The sequence below is a fragment of the Mus pahari genome, chromosome 5 (genome assembly GCF_900095145.1).
Source record: "Mus pahari chromosome 5, PAHARI_EIJ_v1.1, whole genome shotgun sequence".
NCBI classification, from domain to species: domain Eukaryota; kingdom Metazoa; phylum Chordata; class Mammalia; order Rodentia; family Muridae; genus Mus; species Mus pahari.
The window spans coordinates 106,599,390-106,621,680 of NC_034594.1; the positions used below are offsets into that span (position 1 = coordinate 106,599,390).

Here is a 22,291-nt window from a genome sequence, read left to right on the forward strand (position 1 = left end):
TTGTTTGTCAGGGTCACAGGACCCCAGGATGCCAGCACAGAATTGATATGCACAGTGGCCACCTCCAGCCTGCTTTCCTGATGTGGAAACTGAGGCCCAGAGAAGGGCTGGGAGTTAGCTGCGGGGCACTAGTTATGCGCTGAGACCAAAGGTTGTTTTCTGGTTTATTTTTGTTCTGCTCCTCTTGTTGCCTTCTCCTGCAAAGGGACTATTGCAAATATCCACAAAGTTCTTGCTGGGAAGTGCTTTGGGGCTGTTAGGTGTAGGCGCTACAACCACAGGGCAGGCGCTAAGTGCTAGGCGTCTGCTATGTAGAGGGCCACACCACACTTGGAAAGCTGGTATTCCCTGCCTCAGCTGAGCAACAACTGTGACAAAGCCAAGCTAACACCAGTAGCCTTGAGGACTTCATCTTGAGAGAGGTTTTGGAGTATGGACTCTGCTGACCCCTTGTGGCTACAACTGGTCATAGCATCTATGGGAGCTTCTCCATTTCCCTTCTGGGAAGCGCTCCAGCAAAGCTGGGGCTGGATGGAATGATAGGCACATCATTTAAGTTGCTCAGAGCAAGGCAGGTGTGTGCGTGCGTGGTGTGTGTGTGTGTGTGTGTGTGTGTGTGTGTATGTGTGTGTGTGTGTGTATTCCTCATTCAATAAGGGAGACAACATCCGGCCAACAGATGATACCCAGAATGCTTCAGTATGGGGAGAAATCCTGTGATTTTTCAGAGATGGCATAATCAGCAGACACCAGACAGTCTGGTTTGAAAACATAAAGGATATTTATTTCTTAGGAAGGTCCACCACAGCTGGCAGGCACTGCTTCTCCTGCTTCATGGATTCCTCTCTCCTGTTCTAAGAAATCCCCACTGTGCTTGGAAAGGCCCTTGGGGAGGCTGGGTTGTGCAGAATCGAACACAACACTCCAGAGCCTTAAGGAAAAATGACAAACATCCTCTTCCTCACAAACACACATATAAAATAAATATATATATATAAAAGAGGCCATACCCCTCCTGCCCACCTGCTGGGGCAGCTTGGGAGAGCAGGCTGCATGGCCACACGCCCTTTCTTCCAGCTAGGACACCAGAGGATACATGGTCTAGAGTATGATGAACCAAGAATAAGTCCCGGCTTCAGAAGGAGGACGGCCAGGGCCCTCTCTCTGGAGCCCAGCTGGGTAGCAGTGAGGGAAGGGTGGGAACAAATAAATAAATAGGGAAATAAATAAATAAATAAATAGAACTCAACGTGATCTCAGAGGTCTAAGGGTTTGGGCTGGAGGCTCAGGGCCCTTGGGGCCTGTTTTTCAGAAAAACAGCACACCCGGTAACAGGCAGAAAGATGAGCAGAAAAAACACAAACCCAAAGCCACACCCTACCCAGCCTCCAGAAACCAGTCTCAAACCAGCTCAAGTGGAAGGAGAAGCCTGGGGAGGGGAGGCTGAGCTCCCAGTGGCTATGCCAAGCCTGCTTTCTGGCCCCAAGGCTGGGGACCCTCCCCTTTCTGCACTCTCTGGGCTCAGCATAGTCTCCCACTGGCTTTTATCCAGACCATCTCCATGGGAGGAAACTGTGGCTGCCTCCAGGATGGGCTCTTCCCTAGGGAAATTGAGACTGGCCTTCTATCTTAGTGGCTTTCATGACTAGAGCATCCTCCGGTCAGCCCAGAAAAGTCCCACGTGGCTGCAAATAATTCAAATAACGCAGCCCTGGTGTCTGCCTCCCCACTGCTCCACTTGGCTGTGAGTGTCCCTGCTCCCTCCAGCCCAGAGCACCCTCTCCGAAACCTTCAGGCCGAAAGGGAGATGGTGTCAGACAGAAGCAGTGAAAAGAAGGGACAGTTAGGGGCCAAACAGGTCACATGACAGACCCCAAGGGACACAGGAGCCCCGGGCCCTCCTGGAGATGCCTGTGGCCAGTGGAATCCGGAGAGCACAGGGTGGGACGACAGCCGCTCAGCTGGGCAGCAGCACATGCTCCAGGAGGTAGGTGAGCGAGTCCCAGTGCTTCCACAGTAGGAAGAGGACGAGGAGTAGGAGGGCGGTGCTGGTGATCCGGAGGCGCGTCTTCATGAGGGGGGTGATGAAGTTGGCAACGGTGGACACAAACACCAGCAGCACGGCCATGAGTGCCAGGATCACGTTGATGAACTTGCCCAGCAGAGCACGGGCGTTGGCGTTCTCCACACCTTCTAGCTGCACCACCTGCTGCTGCTGCTGCTGCAGTTCCAGCTTGGTGACTCGGGTCAGGCAGGACTCCACAGCCTCCTGTGGGGACAGAGTGCTTGAGCCCAGAGTGGCTGAGACCCTAGACCGAGCCCAGTCCACCTGTACAGATTCCAGTAGGGCTTCAGTGTGGCCTCCGGGGGAAGCTCAAAAGCTTGCTTTCTGCATGGCAATGTCAGGGTAGTGAGCTTTTAGTGTGTGTGTGTGTGTGTGTGTGTGTGTGTGTGTGTCTACTGTAAAGAAATAAGTCACTGGTAGGATTGCTGGACTCTGAGTTAGATCCAGTGGGAAAAAAAATCTGACCCCCAAATCTCTGTGCCTCACCATGTGACAGTTCCTGCCCTAGGGAGGCTATAGCTGTGAGTTCCTTACCAACTCTAAGGAGAGGATGACTCCACACCCCAGTGACAGCTGGGCAGACCTTTTCTCTTTACAAATTATCCAACCTCATGCATCTTGCTACAGCAAAGAATAGACTAGTATGCTACTGTACCAAGAAGGTGGTAGCACATGGCCCCTCTCGACGGCCAAGGGCACAGGCTAAACAGCTGGGACTGGGAACAGAACACTTTAATGAAGACTGTATGAGGAGGATCTAAGGAAGAAAGCCTTGCTTATTGATCCCAGCTCCATACTGAGGCAAGGAAATGCCTGGAAATAACAATTATTCATTTGTAAAACTGTCACCAAAAAGATGTGGCAAATGAAGGTGGCCTTTACCCACTGGTTTGCCTTTATATAGTGCATGTATTTGGGCGAAGTCTTTCCTTGCTCTTATCTCTACCCCACGAACACTCCCCTCTTTGGCTTCCTGTACTTATTGGCCCCATGGATATGCTCCTGCTCGTGTGTCCCATGTGATATGTTCACCCCCACACTGTCACCTGTACCCTGTGCCTACGGTTAGGGCAGTTGCTGTTGGCTCTGTCAGCATTTTGGGACCTCCCCAGGGTGGCCCCGCCATACCTGGATATCCCGGGCCCTCTCGTAGGACTGGTAGGCCACCTTCTCCTCCATGCTGGCCAGCTCCTGCTTTAGGTTGGTCATCTCATTCTGGTGAAGCTCAGTCAGGTCGTTCAGCTGTTCCTCCAGCCTCTCATACCTAGGGGAAAGGGGGCAGGTAACACCATTTCTTTGGCTACTTGGCTGTTCTCTCCCTAGGACCAAGGAGCCAGTCAGTAGCGACATGCAGCCCACCCATGTGTCCAGTCCTGCTCTCGTCTTAACCCCCGTGACATCGCAGCATTTCTCTGTGTCAGCCTTGTGCTAAGCATCACCTCAGAGGATTCTCACACAGCCTCATGAGACAGGACGAGGTCGTCCGTGTTGGCAGGTGCGAGAATGAGACAGAGACTACTAGGGAACCTGTCTGGGACCTCATGGCTCTTGTCAGGCAATTCAGGATTAAGTGACTTCAGCCCAGATTACTAAACCCTGGCTAAGATGCTCTCTGGGTAGCAGAGATCCTGGGGTATAAAGGATGTGACCCCTACTCTGAAAATCACCAAGTATCAAAAAATGACTCTAAAGTGAGGGTGATGAGTTTTTAGGTGGGCTTCCCCTCAATTTTACAAACTATCATCTAGAAAGAAGTGCTAAGGGCAAGATCCCCCAAATCCCAGAAAGGGAGGAGGTGGGGGGAGGATCAGCCTCCAGTCCATTCCTGACCTCAGGAGTCTGAGGCATTCCAACTGTCCACCCTACATGTCTATCTCCATTTTGCATTTTACTTCTTCAGCCTTTTCTTTAAAACAAGCAAAACAACAACAATAACAACAACAACAAAAAAAAAAAAAAACAAAAAAACATGGTTACAGTGTAGCTCTGGCTGGCCTAGAACTTGCTGTATAGACTAAGCTGGCCTCAGTTCACAGAGGTCTGCCTGCCTGCCTCCTGAGTGCTGGGATTAAAGGTGTGCACCATCACACCTAGCCAGCTCATACACTCTTAGAACCACTCCACGATGTCAGTCAGAGCTATCCTCACTTCTCAGCAGGGAAACCAGGTCCAGGGTGCTAGCTGCTTGAGGTACTAAAAGCAAGTTCTGGGATTTGAACCCAAGAAACTGCCTCCAAAGTTCTTTCTGAACAACAGCCTCTCCAGAGGAGCATAGCTATGGTGCTGGCCTTAGTTTCCCCTTTGTGAATTTTAAGCGTGAACCACCCCAAGACATCTTGAGACCAACAGAACCTTCCTTCCAGAGGTCTTGTGCCCCCTCTTCCATTCTGGAGAAAGCTCTGCGGAGGTTCCTCTTGGCATTGCTGAACCCTGCAGTCGCCTCCATAGCTCAGAGCAGCTTGCTTGTTCCCCACTGGGCCCCCACACAGCTGTGAAGCCAAGAGGTACCCACCTGTAGCGCTCTTCTTGCAGGCACTGGGTCATGTAGGTGTAGTCCCTCTGCAGCTGAGTCTTCAAGTCCTCCATGGAGTCCTCCAGGTGTGACTGGCCCTCCTTTATCTCCCGCAGCTCCTCCAGCAGAGTGTCCAGATTTCCGGGGGCACCATAAAGAGTGTTGGATCTAGGGCTCCCCAGTGCGCCTCCTGGCCCAGCCCCAGAGTTGCTGCCTGCCCCAGCTGAGCTGGCACTGGCACTCGAGCATTCATCGTCACTGCCATACTTGGGACTGGACACCAATGTGGCACTGCCACTCAGCGCCCGGGCTGCCTCTTCAGGGGGTCCATCTTCCATGGGGTCCTTCAGGTGGGCGATGTTGTCGGCACTGCCGAACTTGTTGCGAATGAGGCTGGCGAACTCCCGGGGCTTGGACACCACCGCAGTGTGGGTGGCTTGCGAGAGGCCAGAAAGACTGCCCTTGACCCCCTCCACCACACCACCCCCGAAGCCACTGATGCCGGCACGCATGTTGGCGCCCACATCCTTCAGCCCTTGCTGCATATCACGTAGCACATCCTTGGGCTGCCGCGAGGGCCCATTCTGCTCGATCTCCTTCAGGCGCCGACGGTAGTGCTCTAGTTTCTTGTGCAGCTGGGCGATGGTCTGGGCCGACTTCTGGTTTTTCTTTTCAAACACCTGCTTGATGCGCGACACCTGCTGCTTGTCTGCATTGTTGGCCAGCTTCAGGTACTCTGCCACGTTATCATCCCGCGCCTCCTGCTCGATCTTGATCTGCTCAGTGATCTTCAGGATCTTTTGGTGCAGGTGTTCGATGGCAGCCTTAGTCCGCTGGGGGTCCGGCGCTCCATCTGGCACATCCAGGCTGATGGGTCCATCAGTGTCACCATGGCCAGGGCCAGAGGGGAGGCCCAGGGCCACAAGATCTCCCTTGTCACCCTGGGAAAGAGGCAAGCACAAATAAATCAAGAGACATGGGAAGGGTCTAGGCCTGGTCTCTGTGTAGTTCAGGACAGCTCTGGGTGCAGCTTCTCCACCTAGACAATGCCTGCAGGGTGAAGTATAACTTCAGTGGAAGAGCCTGAAGCAGTAGGCCCCCACAGTGGTATGCCGTCATGACCTTTATAAGTTTTTTCTCTGAAATGAAGTCTAAGCAGATCAGGGTGTGACCAGAGCTGGGGTAAGCTGTCTCTTTGGATTCTCCTAATTAGGCTCCTGCCTTAAGTATTCTTGTCCTTCTGAGCCATGAAAGTCCACATGCCTTCCAGCCCTTGTTCCATGTTCTTCCTAACAACCTGCATGGGTCCCTGGCCCCATCCACAATTCTCCTAGGGTCTTGTTACCTTCCTGGTCTCTGAAGGCATCAGAAATCTCCTTTGATTCATAATGGTGGGAATACTCGACCTCTCCCAGTCTCTCAGAGAAGAAAATACTGGGAGAAGAGAGTCCGCCCGCCCACCCACCCACCCACCCTGCCCAGCAGCTCCTTGAAGTGTAAAGACCCACAGGCCAAGAGAGGCTGGGAGTCTGGAAGAGTCTCGAAGGGGAGGATGTGCAAGAAGGAAGGTAGGACCCTGTTCCCTACCCACCAGACAGGCAGGACACTGTCCCCTACCCACCAGACAGGCAGGACCCAGTTCCCAACCTACCAGACAGTCAGGCTTCCTGAGTACAGCAGAGTGGCTCAAACTCAGAGGAAAAAGAGGAGAGGCCGGAAAAAGAATGAGGGGGAAGGAGAGGGTAGAGAAGATATGAATGCAGGACAGATGTGGGGGAAGGCTGGGAACCCACTAACCCCAGTGTCCGAAGCTGAGTCCTGATACCTTATCACTACACGTCAGAAGCGAGCTTGGGTCAGATCCCTGAGGGGCAGGGGTGAGGTAAATTCCGTGTTGTGAAAGGGATTAAACAAGAGAGAGCAGCCTAGACACACACAGGAACTGGAAACAGCCAGAGATAATTCTAACTGAAGGCACAAGTTATTGGAAAACATCACGCATAGTAACAGTGATGGCAGACTCTGGAGGCAGGGAGGGGGACCTCTTAGGCTTTCTCAAGTCACGGATCCCCTAAGGATGCTAAGAGGACAAACTTCTGAAGTAAGGGCTTTCCTCCTGCTAGGCTTCGGGCGTCCCTTTATGTCCCTCACCTTCCCAGCAGGTGCTTCTGCCTGAGGATTCTTCTTCTCAGACTCTGGCCTTTGAAACCCAACTCATGTCTCCCCAGAGCAATCCATCCCAAGGTCTGTCTCACCTTGTTGGACTTAACCCTCCCACACCCGTCACCCCTTGCTGTGATCCCTCTGTGTCTTTGCCTGCATAATGGGTGGAATCATACCAGCTCTCACTTTTCATGGGATAGTTACATGGATGGTGTCTCCTAAGTTCATGATAGATGACACATCTGAATCTAGGCAGAGTTCTCTCCTGGGGGAGTGATGCCTACAATCAAGCTGGGCTAAATTTAAGAGGTTATCAAAGCATATGTACTCAATATTGACAGAACTGTACAAAGTAAGTTCTCTATGTGACACATAACCTTTACTCTACAAGAACTTGGCTTTACCACAGATGTCCGAACCCTTTAACCTCCTCAGTGGGACATCTACACCACTCCCCCAACCCCAAAGGTTCAGAGAGAATTCCGGTGGGAAGTAAGAGCCACAGGCGGTAGACATCTGCAGAGAACGTTATTTACTGGACACAACAGGGCCATGGCACGCATGAACTCAGTGGCTGTGGCAGCGTGCACAAAACCTGTGCAGACATGACAAAGCCAGCCAAAGTCTCAGCAAGCAGGGGGAAGTGTTCATAAAATCCTGTCCCTGACTGAGAGGCTATCAGCAATTGAGTTGCTGGATGAGGAAGTACGTTTTCTTCAGGATGTGGCCCTTGGAAGGCTCCCCATGCTCCAGTAGATGGTCTTACCACACTGCACTAGATGGGCTCAGTGTGTTTTAAGAAAGGAGAGAGAGTTCATGGAGTTGGAATCCTCATGTTTTTCTGGTAAGGTGAGATGGTACAGCCAATGGAGGGATACACATGATCGGTCCTCACCAAGGTAAATACAGAATTATTTCCTAACTGTCTAGTTCGACTCTGAGGTGTGCCCCTGTTCTGGTTTGCTTTCTGCTATTGTGATAAACACTACGACAAAAAGCAACTTGGGGAAAAAATGGGTTTATTTCACCTTATAGGTTTCAGTCCATCATAGAGGGAGGTCAAGGCAGGAACCTAAAGCGGAAACCAATGGAGGAATGCTGCTTTCAAAATGGAGGAACCTTCGGCTTGCTTGGCTACCTTTCTTACATAGCCCAGGCCCACCTGCCTAGGGATGGTACTGCCCACAGTGGGCTGCTTGCTCCTACATCAATTAGCAATTAAGAAAATACCTTGGCCAGGCAGTGGGGGCTCATGCCTTTAATCCCAATATTTGGAAGGCAGAGACAGGCAAATCTCTGAGATTGAAGCCATCCTTGTCTACAGAGCAAGTTCCAAGACAGCTAGGGATAGACAGAGAAACCCTGTCTCAAAAAACAAAAACAAAAAACAAAACAAACAAACAAAAACCCCACCCACCACAAAAAAACACTCCTCAAAAACATGGCCACAGGCTAATCTGACCTAGGAAATTCCTCAGTCGAGGTTCCCTCTTCTCAGAGGACATTGGGCTGTATCAAGTTGACAGCTAAAGCTAACTATGGCAATACCAAAAGGAATTGAAAATAGTATTCAAATAGACACTGGTACAAGTTCACAGTGGCACCCTTCACAATAGCCAAAGGGTAGGCGCAACCCAGAGATGGCATTTAAACCAATGAATGGGCTAGCAACGTGAGACAGTCCATATAATGGACTACTGTTTGGTCACAACAAGAAAGGGCATTCTGATAATGCCAGAACATAGACAGTTTGCTAAGTAGGGGCCACATGCTGAATGGTTCCATGCTGTGAGATTTCCAGAGTGCTAAATCTATAGAGACAAAGGCGACCAATTAGTAGTTGCCAAGGGCTAGGGGAGCGAAGGGATGGGAAATGGGTACCTGATGGGTATGGGGTCTCCCTGAGGATTATAAAGATGATCTGGAACTGGGAGGAGCTAGAGCTGTGCAGCACGAGCAGGGAAGGGCAGGACCCACCCATCGCAGAGTAGCCACAGGAGGGTGTCTTGGCTGTCTCGCTCTGCCTCATGATCAGCAGAGAAGAATCTTGCCAGAGTGCCTCTCTCTTGCACAGAGAGAGGAACAGTGCGGTGACTCAGTGCCTGTCATCAGCAGGTGGAAACTCCAGGCCCCCAGCTTGGAGCAGGGCCTAGCTACAAAGACAGCTCCTCTCTTCAAATGGTGCAAAGCCTTACTCACTCATTCTGACAGCTACTAGTACCACATCTGGGGCTGAAGCCCCCACGGCATGGTCCCCTTACCCTACTTGCCTGACTGAGAAAGGCTGGTCCACTCTGTGGCTACCTGACTTGGGATGAATACCCATGAATAGGCTGAGCAGATTAAGGCAAGATCTGGCAAGGCAGACCTAGGGAGTGGGGAGTTCATGACATGGTCCTATTGAGAGAGCTTACTAGCCAGGAGTGGGGAGTCCATGACATGGTCCTACTGAGAGCTTACTAGCCAGGAGTGGGGAGTCCTTGACATGGTCCTACTGAGAGAGCTTACTAGCCGGGAGTGGGGAGTCCATGACATGGTCCTACTTATTACTAGCCAGGGCTGCGGCTATACCCAAGTTCAAGACACAGTGATGAATGTTCTGGCTAAGGCAGAGCTGGAGTGACTTCTGAGTCTCTGGGGCCAGTTTTTCTTGTTTCTGTCTTGGCTTCAGTGAGATCTCCCCACAGTTCATGAATAGCTGGGCAACCTGTCTGCTATCTTTGGTCATGCCACAGACCTATCTTCCTACCCTGCTTCAGCAACACAAACTGAAACTGGATTAGGTACTCTGCCAAATTACAGAGGCTGCTGGCTCAGGACTTCCCCAGCCTTGGCTCCCATTACCCTCTGGGGTTCTTGCCTCCTCCTGGGCCTGAGTTCAGTGTCCTTGCATTAACCTGGCCAGGGGACATTTGCCCTCCCCACTGAACGATAGCCCAGCATCCTGGAAGATGGCAGGCAGATGGTAGACACTATCAACTTGCCTAAGTCATGCTTTAGCAAGGGAGAAAAAGGTAGTAACTATATATGTTTCATTTTCTTTCTTTAGCATCATATGTACACGGGCCATAGAAATAACCACGGCTTGTGAGGAGATCACGCTTCTGTGCTTGTGTTCCCAAGTCGACCCAGGGCCTTCCACCACCCGGGCAGGAAGCTCAGGGAACCCACAGTGGGCCGGCATGTCTAGTCAGAAAGGCAACAGTAACGTTACTCTTAAGAGGAGGAGGAGGAGGAGGAGGAGGAGGAGGAGGAGGAAAGAAACAGGTCTTTTGGTCTCCTGGATTTCTCTTTAGTGAAGTGTTTACTCTGATCTGTCTATGTGCTTGGCCACACAGGTGGGACCATGCAGGATGCTGCTCCTGAGGGTGGAGTCTGGCTTCCACTGCATCAGAGCTCAGTGAGTGTGCAGGTTGAAGGTGGGGGGAGTTTGTCAGGACTAGTGACTCAGCAGTGACTCAGCAGAGACGCTCTGAGCAGCTCACTACTGTCCTGGAGAGACTGATTGTATCAACTCTTGGGATAGGGAACACTGATTTACTTTACTTTTTAAAAATTAAGTCCCTTGGGCCAGGTAGTAGTGGCGCACACCTTTAATCCCAGCACTTGGGAGGCAGAGGCAGGCAGATTTCTGAGTTCAAGGCCAGCCTGGTCTACAGAGTGAGTTTCAGGACAGCCAGGGCTACACAGAGAAACCCTGTCTTGAAACCCCCCCCCCCCCCAAATTAAGTTTCTCTGGAATTAAATCCAGATCAAGATGGAAAGGAAAGCCCATGGCCAGCTAAAATCTTCCAGCCTCAAAGAGGCAGTTTGGCCAATGGGAAAACGGTAGTGGGCAGAAGGAAAGTCTCCTCCAGCCCCAGGCCCTGAAGTCAGGGCTGCTTCGGCTCCAGTGTAGCAGGGATTACCTTATCAGACTGATGCCCCTTTCTTCCTGGTGGGAACATATGGGGCCCATGGAAATGTTAGCTCCAGCTTTGCATAAGTCATCATACTGATCCAAGTACTTCCAGGCAGGCAAGGGGGTAATATGGGAGAAATACCAAGGAAGCCTAAGGGCCCTTTCTCCAGAGGGTCGGGGGTCAGATGTCAGATACTCAATAGGCCACCCAAAGGGCATATGTATATATGGAGAGCAAGGTGGAAAGATCCCCATAACAACAGCTCAAGCCACACGAGGGGACAGAGTATCCCCCCAGTGGCTTTGTAAGCCCTTTATTGCTTCTACGAGGGCATTACTGGGTACAGACTACACATAGATGAGAGAACACGTTCCTATTTCATGCCGCACCCATCCATGCCAAGGCCACGTGTAGCTACCCGCCTTTCATCAGTGTGCCTCCTGCAGCCCTCAGGCCTGCTCTGCTCCTAAGGACTACTCTTTGGTGCTGGAGGAGGCTCTAACCTTCCCTACACCTTGGTTTCTGATCCTGTTTGGACCACTTCGTGGCTGCAGCCACAGCTATGTCCTCCCTTCAGCCCTGGCCATTCGGAGAACAAAGCACCTTTGTCCACATAAATGTCTACTGTTCTCCTTCCATCGCTGTAGAGCCACAGGCTCTTGGTGCGACTGACTCTGGAGCTGCTCTTTGATTTCAAAGTCTCTTTAACTCTCCAGCAGTCAGATGCTAGGGACCTAAACTCTCTCTGGTCCATGAGGGTCAATGCTCCCAGAACCTCTCCATTTCCCTCTCCCTGACACTCCTGAACACAGAAGCAACCATGACTAGAAGCACCCTTTGCATTTAATTTCATGCCAGCTCCTCTGCATCCAGAGTTCTCTACAAGTGGGCAGGAGAGAGGTTGGTTCTGAGGAGCCCACAGAGGGATGTTGCTGCTTGACAACCTCAAGGACTGACTTCTTTATTCAATAACCCTACTGCATCTACCACATCGAAGTCTTTCCTCCCCCAACCCAGAGCCTCACCTGTATAGATACTGTTTCCCACAGTCGTGCTGGCGATGAGGTGCCAGGAGCTTTAAGGCCCCAGCTGTCTGAGGACAGTGCCAGGCTCCCAGAATCACAGTCCCTGGGCAGCATTGGGCTGGCTGTTGGGAGCCGGGGTCTTCTAGCAGGCATGCTAAAACTCCCAGGCTCTGAAGCTGCCATCTCCAGTCTGAGTGAGGCCCAGCCAGGGATTAGGGGCGGATTGCTCTAGATTCTCTCCTCCCCCAGGGCACATGTCTGTTCTTTCCCATCTGGCAGGATCTATGGAGGTCTATCGAGCCAGAGGATGGAGCGGTGACTAGGGACCTCTTCCCCAGCCCAGTGAGTAGGAAGATATCATAGTATGGCTGGCTGGGCTGTGTGCAGGGGTTGGAAAGCCACAAGCAAATATAGGACAAGTACAGTTCATCCACCAGACAGGCACTGACCAGTTCCTCTCATGCCCAAAAATGAACTCAGTGATCAGAAATCCTCTCACAGCAGCTTGACTGACCAACTCCTCACTTTAGCGCATTATGGAAGTGAGTCTCCCAGAAGGGGTCCCACTCAGAGCCTCCTCTTTCCCTGTTTAGTGACTTAAGGCATGGTCACTTCCACCCCAGATTCCCCAGTAATGGCCCAGAGGAGTCAGCCAGCCTCAATAAGGGAATTCCTCTGTTCTGAGACTTAGTCCCCGGAACCCATTCTGCTCTGAACACCACTGTGGCTCCCTCCTGGCTTCTGCTTCCTGCTCCCCGCTTTCTGTCCCCTAGCACTGCCCAGGCAGACACCACCCACGAGACAACAAAGATAGCCAACTCACAGCCATCTCTTTCTCCCTGGGCTTCATCTGTGCAGTCCCGGTAGGAAATCCTATTGGTCAGCAGAGGGGGCCAGAGGGCCACGCTGGAGGGCAGCAAGTGGTGAGGAAAGAGCCTGCAGAGTCCCAGGTCCACCGGCTCTGAGCAGTTTTCCCGAGGCAGAGACTCTGCACGCATCTGAGCCTCAAGAAGCACACAGGGCTTAAATACTGAGGGCCAGTGTGGATCATACTGATGCAGCAGTCCCAAGTTCAAGAAGGTCCCAAGAGATAAGGAGGGCCCAGTGCTATCTCTAGGAGCCAGTGCCAAGGTTTGCAGCCAAAATCACCGAGACCAGGAATCCCCCACCCAGGGTCTTGGAAACTATGCAAACATGTGTCAGCTGCTGACTTAGGCTTTGTGAGGAGGCTGGCAAGGCACATCACACAGGTCTCCATGTCTGGAGCCATCTCTGACCTATGGGGCCTGGGAAAACGCTAAGCAGCTCCTACTTCCATAAATAACTCCCCTTTATGTTTTGACAAGCACTGTTCCTTTTGTATAATGGTTATTAATAAAAAGTTTTGCTGTCCCTACTAAACTAAAGGAAGGAAAGGAGTAGACCTTCTGTTTATCTAGGGCCCTTCCTGTGGCCATCGCGAGGCAGATCTCCCTTGACAATGAAAGTGTAGGGTGATGGCCGACTATCTAAGTGAGCTGGAGTGGAAGCTCTCTGCAGCAGACCCATCCCAGGGGGGAACAAGAATGACTTGAAATCCTAACCCCAAGACAGCCCCTTCCCCATCCCTGCCTTTTGAGCCTCACCAAGTGAAGATTTTTATTGTTGTTGGTGGTGGTTTTTTGTTTTTGTTTTTGTTTTTTGTTTTTGAGACAGGGTTTCTCTGTGCAGTCCTGGCTGTCCTGGAACTCACTCTGTAGACCAGGCTGGCCTCGAACTCAGAAATCCACCTGCCTCTGCCTCCCAAGTGCTGAGATTACAGGCATGCGCCACCACTGCCCGGCCTTAAGATTTTTAAAGTTAAAAAAAATATCAAAATTATGCATGTGTGTGTATGTGAGTACAGGTGCCTGTGGAAGCCAGAAATATTGGGTCCCCTGAAGATGGAGTTATGGTTATGAGCCACCAATGTGGGTGCTGGGAACCAAGTTTGAATCCTTGAAGAGCAAAATACTCTTAACCTCTGAATTACCTCTTTAGCCCCAGAACTAAGAATTTTTAAAATTATTTCTTTTATATTTTGAGGTTATAATATAATTATATCATTTCCCCCTTCCCTTTCCTCTCTCCAAACCTTCCCATATAACCCTCCTTGCAAATTTCATTGTTGCGTACATATAGATATATATTTATTGGCCAAATGACTTTAAATTCACAACTTTAATATACAATATAAAGTCTGCAAATGCCTGACATTTCTACCTGTGCTCCTCCTTGTAAAGGGTTGAGTTTGCACTTCAGGCTTTGTTGTCAGGAGGGAGGGACACACCTCATCTCTCCACAGGGAAGGATGTGAGTATGAAAACTGACTAGGACAGTGTATGAGTATACAAAAGTACAAGAGCACTAGGCCCACAGGGCAGCATACCCACAGGCATGTGAGCCGGGGGCGGGGGGTGTACCAGGCTCAGAGTGCACACCAGCACAGGATACCTTCTTGCCTAAGGTCTTGGGCTTCCCATGATTCCCTGGGAAAGTCCCATGTCCTCCAAGGCATTCCCTCATCCGTCTCTTTCTAGACATCCCTTTCCTTTTTCTTTTAAAAAATTATATTTATTTCATTATCTATCTGTCTGTCTGTCTACCTACCTATCTATGTGTTCAGTGTATGTATGAGTATGGGCACACATGCCACAGCAGACATATGGAGGATAGCGGCTATCCTGCTGCCGTTGGTGCTCTCCCTCCATAACTCAGGTTACCAAGCTTGGTAGCAGGTACCTTTACTTTACCCACTGAACCATCTCACTCGCCCATAACCTGAGGAAGAGGAGGCAGTGTCAGTGACCACAGGAGACCAGAAGTCAGGGAGAGCTAAGACCTAGGGTTCTCTCCTACCACCCCCAACTTCTTTTTTACTGTAGAGCTCTCTCTGACAGGCAGGGCTTCCTTCCCACACTTCCTGACCCACAAAGCTCAGAAGAGCAGAAAAATGGTTCTGTTAGGCTGCATGGCATTAATATGGCCATGGGGAAAACTGCCCCCCGAAAGGACACGTTAGCTTGACTCCTAGAGTAGCTCATCACAATGGCGATCAGGAAGAGGGAGGGAAGAGCTCAGGGGATGAACCAGTAGTCTCTAAGAGAAAAGGAACAAATAGGGACTGTTCAGTGTCTGCATGGCAAGCTGGTGGGCAGAGCCCCTCTTCTCTATGAGGTTGTCCTTGTCTTTGTCCATGAGCAGAGACCCTCAATCTGCCACTGCGAGCTGCAGGGATCATTTGCACGACCTTGTGTTTCAAGCTTGGTTCCACAGTTGCTGAAACTGAACGTAGGCTGAAAGCATCCATAGGTGCCGTGTGTGTGTGTGTGTGTGTGTGTGTGTGTGTGTGTGTGTAAGGGCAGGCAGGAGTTAAAGGTGAATATGTCTGTCAGGAAGATATGTGCAGAATGGGCTCCGTGGATGCTGAGTTAACTTTCCAGGAGCCTGGCAGAGTGCTTGAAAGTCAGAATGGCTGATAGAGATCCTTACCCCACTACCCACAAACTATACAAGCGATGCGGCCCGAAGGATGAGGCCAATGAGTCAGAATGGGCTTAGGCATGGGCATAGGCATGGAGAGAGTGTGTAAACTGTGCCTCAGCCATGCTAGCTGCCAATGTTACATGGAGCCTGACACACCTTACTGAAATAGGTTATTAGAACTGAGGCCCTCTCACCACATGTGGGTGTGTACGCCCATGGACACATCCCAGTTTCACAGACAGTACCTTCACAACTTAGCCTGGGACGGAAAAGTAACTGTCATCTGGAGTGACGCTGAGAATGGCAAAAGCCATGGGGCAAGCTGCCACAAGTATTCAAGCCATGGCTCTGAAGGCCCATTAGTCACCAAGCAACTCTCTCTGCAAAGAAGATGTGCTGCTGGGCAAACGGCACACATACTTCCTAGTAAGTGCTGGCCATCCCTCTTGGTCACTTCCTCCATGCTCTGGCTGAGCAAGAGAGAGTAGCATGGCAGAAGCAGCTGTCACCACCGGCCTACAGGCTGAGGCAGATGAGCTGCAGCTGGAGGTATCTGACCCCAGCTTAGCCACACAGAGCTAAGTCTGGGGGCCATAGATGGGCTCACATTGTCCTGGAGCAGGAAGTTGGAAGGAGCCCAGGTCTGGGCCCACACTCCTCTGCACACCCCACAGGGCTCAGCTCTCTCTCACACTGGCTCCTTCCTCATTTAGCTTCTCCTTACATATCATATTTCCTCTTCACTCAATTTTGATATCAGGTTCTTATTTCTTTAATATTTTTGTTTTCCTCTGCCTTATTTTATTATTCTCTCTTGCCTTAAATAAAACAAATCATGCCATTTACTTTTTTTTCTCTTAAAAATATAATAAATAGTGTTGGGCATAGCTCAGCAGTAGAGTCCTTACTCGGCAGGCATGAAGCCCAGGGCTCGACTCCCTAGTACCATGGAACACAAATAAAATGTAAAACTTGCTCAGCAGCATCCACACATTCTACAGAGTAAGAAGCCTGAGAACAGCTGAGAAGCAGTTAAATTCAGTTCCTTAGAAGACAAAAGACTCCTGGGCTGCACGTGTGTGGCAAAGCCCCATCGAGGCTTCTCCGGAGGCTGGTAGCTCACCACGCCTCCCCTGGAAATGGGGGTCAGAAAAGTCATCACCCCACACTTACTCTTAGACCTAACCAGGTCACCAGTGGGTACTGCTTTCTGCTAGGAAGACAAAAGAATGGTTTATATTGCTAACTGTGAACTGCAGCAGTCAAGGAATCAAGGCAGGCACGTACCCTAGGAGTATGTGGGAAGACATGGCATACACCCTAGGAGTGTGTGGAGACACAGCCCCAGGAGCTGAAGCAGTAAACAGAGGGTCTAGTGAGGGGAAAGCCCCAGCACAGCATTGGCGTGCATATACCATGAGACCTTTCAGCTGCCTTCAGGAAGGGAGAAGGCGTCTCCTCTGCCTGCCAGGCTTTTGTTGATCTAATGTCTCAGATACTCTGGGGTTGGGGTGGAGGAGGGGGGAGTGTCGGGGCAGGATTGTCACTCCTGGGCATGGGAACCTGGTCAGTAGAAACAACTGTCTAACTGGCTCACAGTTGAGCAAACAAAATTCACTTCTGTATGGTACTCTGCTCCCCAGAGGAGGATGTACTGGGAACAGGCCCTGAAGAAGGTGACCCAGAGGAAATGGTATCTCCTTTCTGTACAATTTTTAGGACACGAAGTACCCTCTACCCGACCCCATTTGCCACAAATAATTGAGCACTTTTTTTTTCCCCTAAAGCAGGGGATTAAAACACAATTCCTGTAGGTTCCCGCTGACTCAAGGGCTCTGAGCTTACCAGGAGCTGATATGATTAAACAAGAAATATGCATAAAAGCACTCTGCAAACTGTGGCAGGCTGTTTGACTGACTGTTGGTACCAGCATGTCCCAGAGGCATGCCTACAAGGCCAGGGAGTCCCCCAAAAGGTAAGTAGACAGGAACAGGACCCAGGTAACATTTGAAGTTGCCTTCTCAGGAGGCAAAGAAACCTTATATAATGAAGTTAATATTACAGGGCACTTGTCTATCCAGGACAAGGTTCACCTTTCCAGCCTCCCTCAAGGGGGCCTCTTGATCACAGTATCACTATGGATCTGATTTAGCATTTGCTGAACATGCTGAATTATTCACTAGCTGTGGATAGCAAGCCAGTTCTAGGGTGGGGGTAGGGGTATCAAGAGAGCCGTAAAGAAGAGAAAGGAATATACTGGAAACTAGACTGGCATCTGGGGTCCAGGGGCAAGGGTGCAGAGAGGACCTCTAGAATATTTGAGGAGCCAGGGCCACAAAGATATGCCTGATGCTCTGTTTGTGACATTCTGGCACTTGTCCCTGGAGTCTAAGGAGAGGTGGGAGAAGGCCTTACTAACCTCCCCACTGTAGCTCAGGAGAGCCCCCAGTTATCTGAGAATCCTCAAAGGGCTGTGGTGCTGTGTGTTCTGTACCTCTGTTTTTATTCCAGAGTCCTCTGCCTGGCAGGGATAAAGCCAGAAAGTACAAACTGCATCGAGAACAAGACACAGATGCAGGGATCAGGTTAATGGTACTGTATTTCCATTGCCTCACCTGGCACCGAGGGACCAGGGTCACGTTTCTCATCTCAGGGATGTGGCAGATGCAGGGAAGAGCGTTCTCAGTAGCTGGGAGATGTTTGCCAACTCCCATGACCCATGCCCACATCCCAGTGCTGGCTCCACACAGTCTGGAGCCGGATGACAGAGCTCTGCTTACTGCTGACGGTTACTAGCCCTGGCTGGGGACTCACACCCAAACCCAGAGCACACCTTCTTGGGCACAGCATGGCCGAAGGAGCCAAAGGCTGAGGGAGGTAGTGATGAAGCCTTGGCTATAGTGTGCTACCTGTGTCTAGACTGGCATGATCTCAACTCCATGGGTTGTAGACAAAGAGCTCATCTCCCACAGGCCCTGGCCCGAGCTTAGCAACAGGGGTTAGGTAACAGTAGAGTTGTCCAACTCGTACACAGTACCTCTGGCAATTGTACACTCCAGAATCCAGAGCTAATCAGGAGGGCAGAGTATTTCCACCCAGAGAGATCAGTGAAGTAAGGAAAAGGCAAAAGAAGGCTGCCTTAGAGGCTGGGAGTGTACTGGGGCAGGAAGACCCAGCTTACGCTCTGAAAGAAATGGAGCTGCTGTTGCTTATGACATCTGGCATCAAGGGCAATCTTTATTCTTTGGCCCCTCTCACATCTGAACAGAACCGCAACAACGTGAACAAACAATCTCATCTGAAGAGGAGGAATGAAATCACACTAAAGTAGATCTTGACTCTGCAGGCACGACAGGACACCCAGGGCAGCAGAGGGCTCAAGGCTTACTGAGCCAGGGAGCATAACGGTTTAAGACAAATCAAAGCCACCCAGCCTTGGCTTGGTGGGCGTCTGGAAGTGCTGCACAGTCTTGGGAGGTCCTTGGAAGGAGTAGGGCAGATGACTCGGTGCAAGGGAACCTTCCATATGGAGAATAAGAAAGGGGGTAAAGAGAAGGGATGGGGAGAGGAGCAGACAGACATGGTAACTGTCCTCCTCAGAAACATAGATAACCATGTAAATAAGTGGCCATGCCACTTGGAAGGTGGCAGTGCTATACGGGAAGTTGCTGTATTTGTGTATACCAGCAGAACAACTGGTCTGATCTGGAAAAAAAAAAGTTACTATAGTCCCTGGACAACCAGGCCTAGAATGGCAGGGGCCTAATGGATGAGTATAGTCCGTGGGCCTCCAGGGCCTAGAGGATGTGTTTGGAACCTCTCTTAGCAATCAGCCCTGCCCCACCACTGAGCCTGCAGACTGCTAGTTGTAAATAAACCAGGGCCCCCTGGGCGTCTGCCAAAAATTCAGTCCTCTTGCCAAGAGGTGGGGCTAAGGGTGGGCCCCTTCCCTCACCATCCAGAAAGTAAACAGGGAACTTATTTACATGGGGTAGGGAAGTTCTGTTGATGGATAAATCCTTGGGAAGTACACAGGATGTCCTCTATCTGCCCTGGGCTGGGAGATGAGCTGCAGCTCACTGCTCCCCCCTCCACTGTCTGTCACTGGAGATAACACCTGCAAGTTATAGCAAACTGTCCATGTGGGACAACCTCTCCCCTCAACACCTCACCCCTGTATGACTGTGGAGACCCTACTCCTTCACCCTAGCCTACCCCTGGGGCAGCAGGGCAGAGTTTACTGGCTGCAGGATTCTCTCAAAGCCATATAGACCCTGGCCTTCGTGGCTCAACCACAGAGGACAGAAGGGAAGACAGGACCAAGCCAACGCAGAAATTAGCCAAACAGCTGGCTCCTGTGTCACCCTCTCACCAGCCTCCAGCATGATAAACTTTGCACTGGTTCAGGATGGGCAAAGATTAGGTGGGGTATGTAGAGACAGTTGAGGAGAAGGGCTTTGAGGGATGTCCAACCACGCACAAAGAAAGGAAACAAAGAGAACAGAAGCCTCTGTTTCCATGTTCTCCAGGAGTTGCTTTTGAAAAGAGAAAAAGGAAATGAAAGGGGGTGGGGGGCATACTGGACTATGTCTCCTTTTCTTTCAGAGAAGCCAAATGGCCTAACCTAGCTAGCACCTCCTCCGTGCCCCAGGGCTGGGTCCCCAAACTCAGAACCACAGACAGTGTTAACCCTCTTTGTCTGCTCATCTGCGATGACCCAGTTCACTGACAAATGATTTTCCCCTACTTGACATGAGTGTGCCGACCTTTCTCAGTGTCACACACATATAGAAAGCAGAAGGGTGGGGCTAAGGGAGAATGCTGTTGTTTGTAATAGGGAAATAACTAAAGGCAGAGCTTAGCTGAATCTGGAGGAACAAATGATAGCCCAGCTCCCCCATTGGGACTCCTGTGAGGCCCCATTTGTCTCTGCCACATCCTGCTCCTTCAAGTAAGGGCTCCAGATGCCTGACTTGTTCTGAGTGGGTTCTGTGTGAGCCCTTGCAGGGCCAGTCAGGAACCCTAGGAACACTTCAGGGTGTTTTGGTAACTCAAGCCCTACCAGGGTGCTCTGGTCTAAAAGCCAGCTGGTGCGTTGCAAACAATGGTGAGGGGTGTGGGGGACTGGGGGAGGCTTATGAATTAAAAATAGACGCTAGTATCTGCAGGGAGCCTGCAAGAGAGCATGTGGGTTGTGTTTACTAGAGAGAAGAATACTTCCTATTCATACCCAGGCCGCACGCTTCTCATGCCAGCCAATGGCCTCTGGGTCTGCAGAATCAAATGATGGTGCTTAAAGCTTTAAGGTGGCTAGAAGACCCTTCTTCCAAGGACAGGAAGGACTTCTCTCTCCTGAAGACCCCCAGGGTCATACCCATCTCTAGAGGGACAGCCCCAGGTCCAGCAAATCTATACCATAGGAAGAAACAGTGCCTCTTTCTCAGGACCTAGCTGGATGTTCTGAACAAGCAGCCCCTCCCTTCTTGAAGGACTTAGTTTTAACTTATGAAATGGAAGCAATGACATCTGCTCTTCCAGTCTCATGGTTTGTTATGAAGGTGGACCAGGCACACAGCAGCAGAGCTCACAGTTCCAAATCAGAACAGAGATAAGAAGCCAGGCTTGGCAGCACACACCTTTAATTCCAGGACTTGGAAGGCAGAGGCAGGTAGATCTGGTTCATATAGCAAGTTCCAGCCAAGGCTACGCAGTGAGACCCTGCCTATAAATTGATAGATAGATAGATAGATAGATAGATAGATAGATAGATAGATAGATAGATAGCAAAAGTTAAACCTTAAAGAAAAAGAATAGGAAAGAGTGGCTTGGAGAGATGGCATAGCAGTTAAGAGCACTAGGCTGCCCTTCTAGAGGACCCTGGTTTAATTCCCAGGACCTATATGGCAATTAATAATAAGCAACCATTTCCCCAGTCATCCCCAAGTGAGGCTGCCCAAGGCTCTGGGTCTGGCCATCCATATACAGCAAGAAGGAATGTTCTTCCCACACATCATCTAGACACAGTGTCAAGATAAACAGTGGGGTGGGAAAGACCCCAGAACGCTGTTCAGCTGGCAACCTGCCCAAAGTACACCAGGTCCCTGCCTTCCAAAGCGGCAATCATCACCAGTTTCTGAAGGTGCCTACTGTCTACCTATTCCCTGTCTTCCCAGGCAGCTAGAGAACTCCAGGGGCACCCTAATTAACTGAAGGTTCCAAGGATTACCTCCCCCACCTGCTAATTCAAGTCCCTCATGTGACAGGATTTTTCTAAATAAAATTTTGAAACGCTCTCAGTGACTCACCCATGAGAGGTGGGCCCGGCCGCTGTTGGACAGACAGAGCTTTCTCATTAAGGGCTGAGCAACCTGGTTCCAGCTGGTGGGCCTCTCCAGCTCTTGGGTTCAAGGGCCACAGCCTTGCAGCCAAGTGCATCCAGACTTACTGCACACGTCTCCCAGCAGAAGCCAGGCTTGCAAACGCAGTGCCATCATTTTAAATGCTATCTATATGCTGACACCTCCCAAATTTATGCCTCTAGGTTGGATCTCTCCCCAGGACTCCAGACTTGTTCCTCCTGCTGCTTATTTGGCATTTCTACAGGGGTGTTTAATAGCTGCCTCAAACACAACACAGCCAAAACCTAGCACTGCCTGCACCCCAGCAAAGGAACTGCTGTTCAGTTTGCCACCTTTCTTGCTGTTCAGCTCACAGACCTGCAGCCAGGCCCCAAATCACGAGCCATCTACGACTTCTCCCGTTCTGTCATGACCCATACCCAATCCGTCGGATTACCTCCTGGCCTTGAGGTCTAAAACAAATCGAGAGTTCGGCCAACATCCTTTCTACAACTGCTCAACGCCAAACACCAGCCCTTCTGGAATATACACCAGCTTCCTACCAGATCCCTGGTGATTTGCATGGATTGAAGAGGGCCATTGAGCCCTGGTCCGTGGCACCCTGGCTCAACCCTGTCACACTATCAGGGTCAGTTCTCACAGACGAGCACCAGTGATCTTGTATCAAAATTTCTTGCACTTCCTCTATCACTTGAGGGGAAAAAAAAAATTACAAGTACTTTTCCTGGCATACTGGTCGTTTGTAGTGTTCCCCACCCCTC

General features: G+C 50.7%; 1 protein-coding gene across 1 annotated transcript in view; it reads right to left on the bottom strand.

Moving 5' to 3' along the window:
* Positions 1 to 759: 759 nt before the first annotated feature.
* The window catches only part of Tmcc2 (transmembrane and coiled-coil domain family 2), a 35,453-nt gene continuing 13,921 nt past the window's right edge, over positions 760 to 22,291 (bottom strand). Inside the window, exons 3-5 of the mRNA XM_021197975.2 lie at positions 4,578 to 5,518; positions 3,194 to 3,329; positions 760 to 2,269 (exon numbers count right to left, since the gene is read on the bottom strand). Coding sequence (XP_021053634.1) covers positions 1,958 to 2,269; positions 3,194 to 3,329; positions 4,578 to 5,518 — 1,389 coding nt within the window. The 3' untranslated portion in view covers positions 760 to 1,957. The remainder of the gene's footprint in view (positions 2,270 to 3,193; positions 3,330 to 4,577; positions 5,519 to 22,291) is intronic.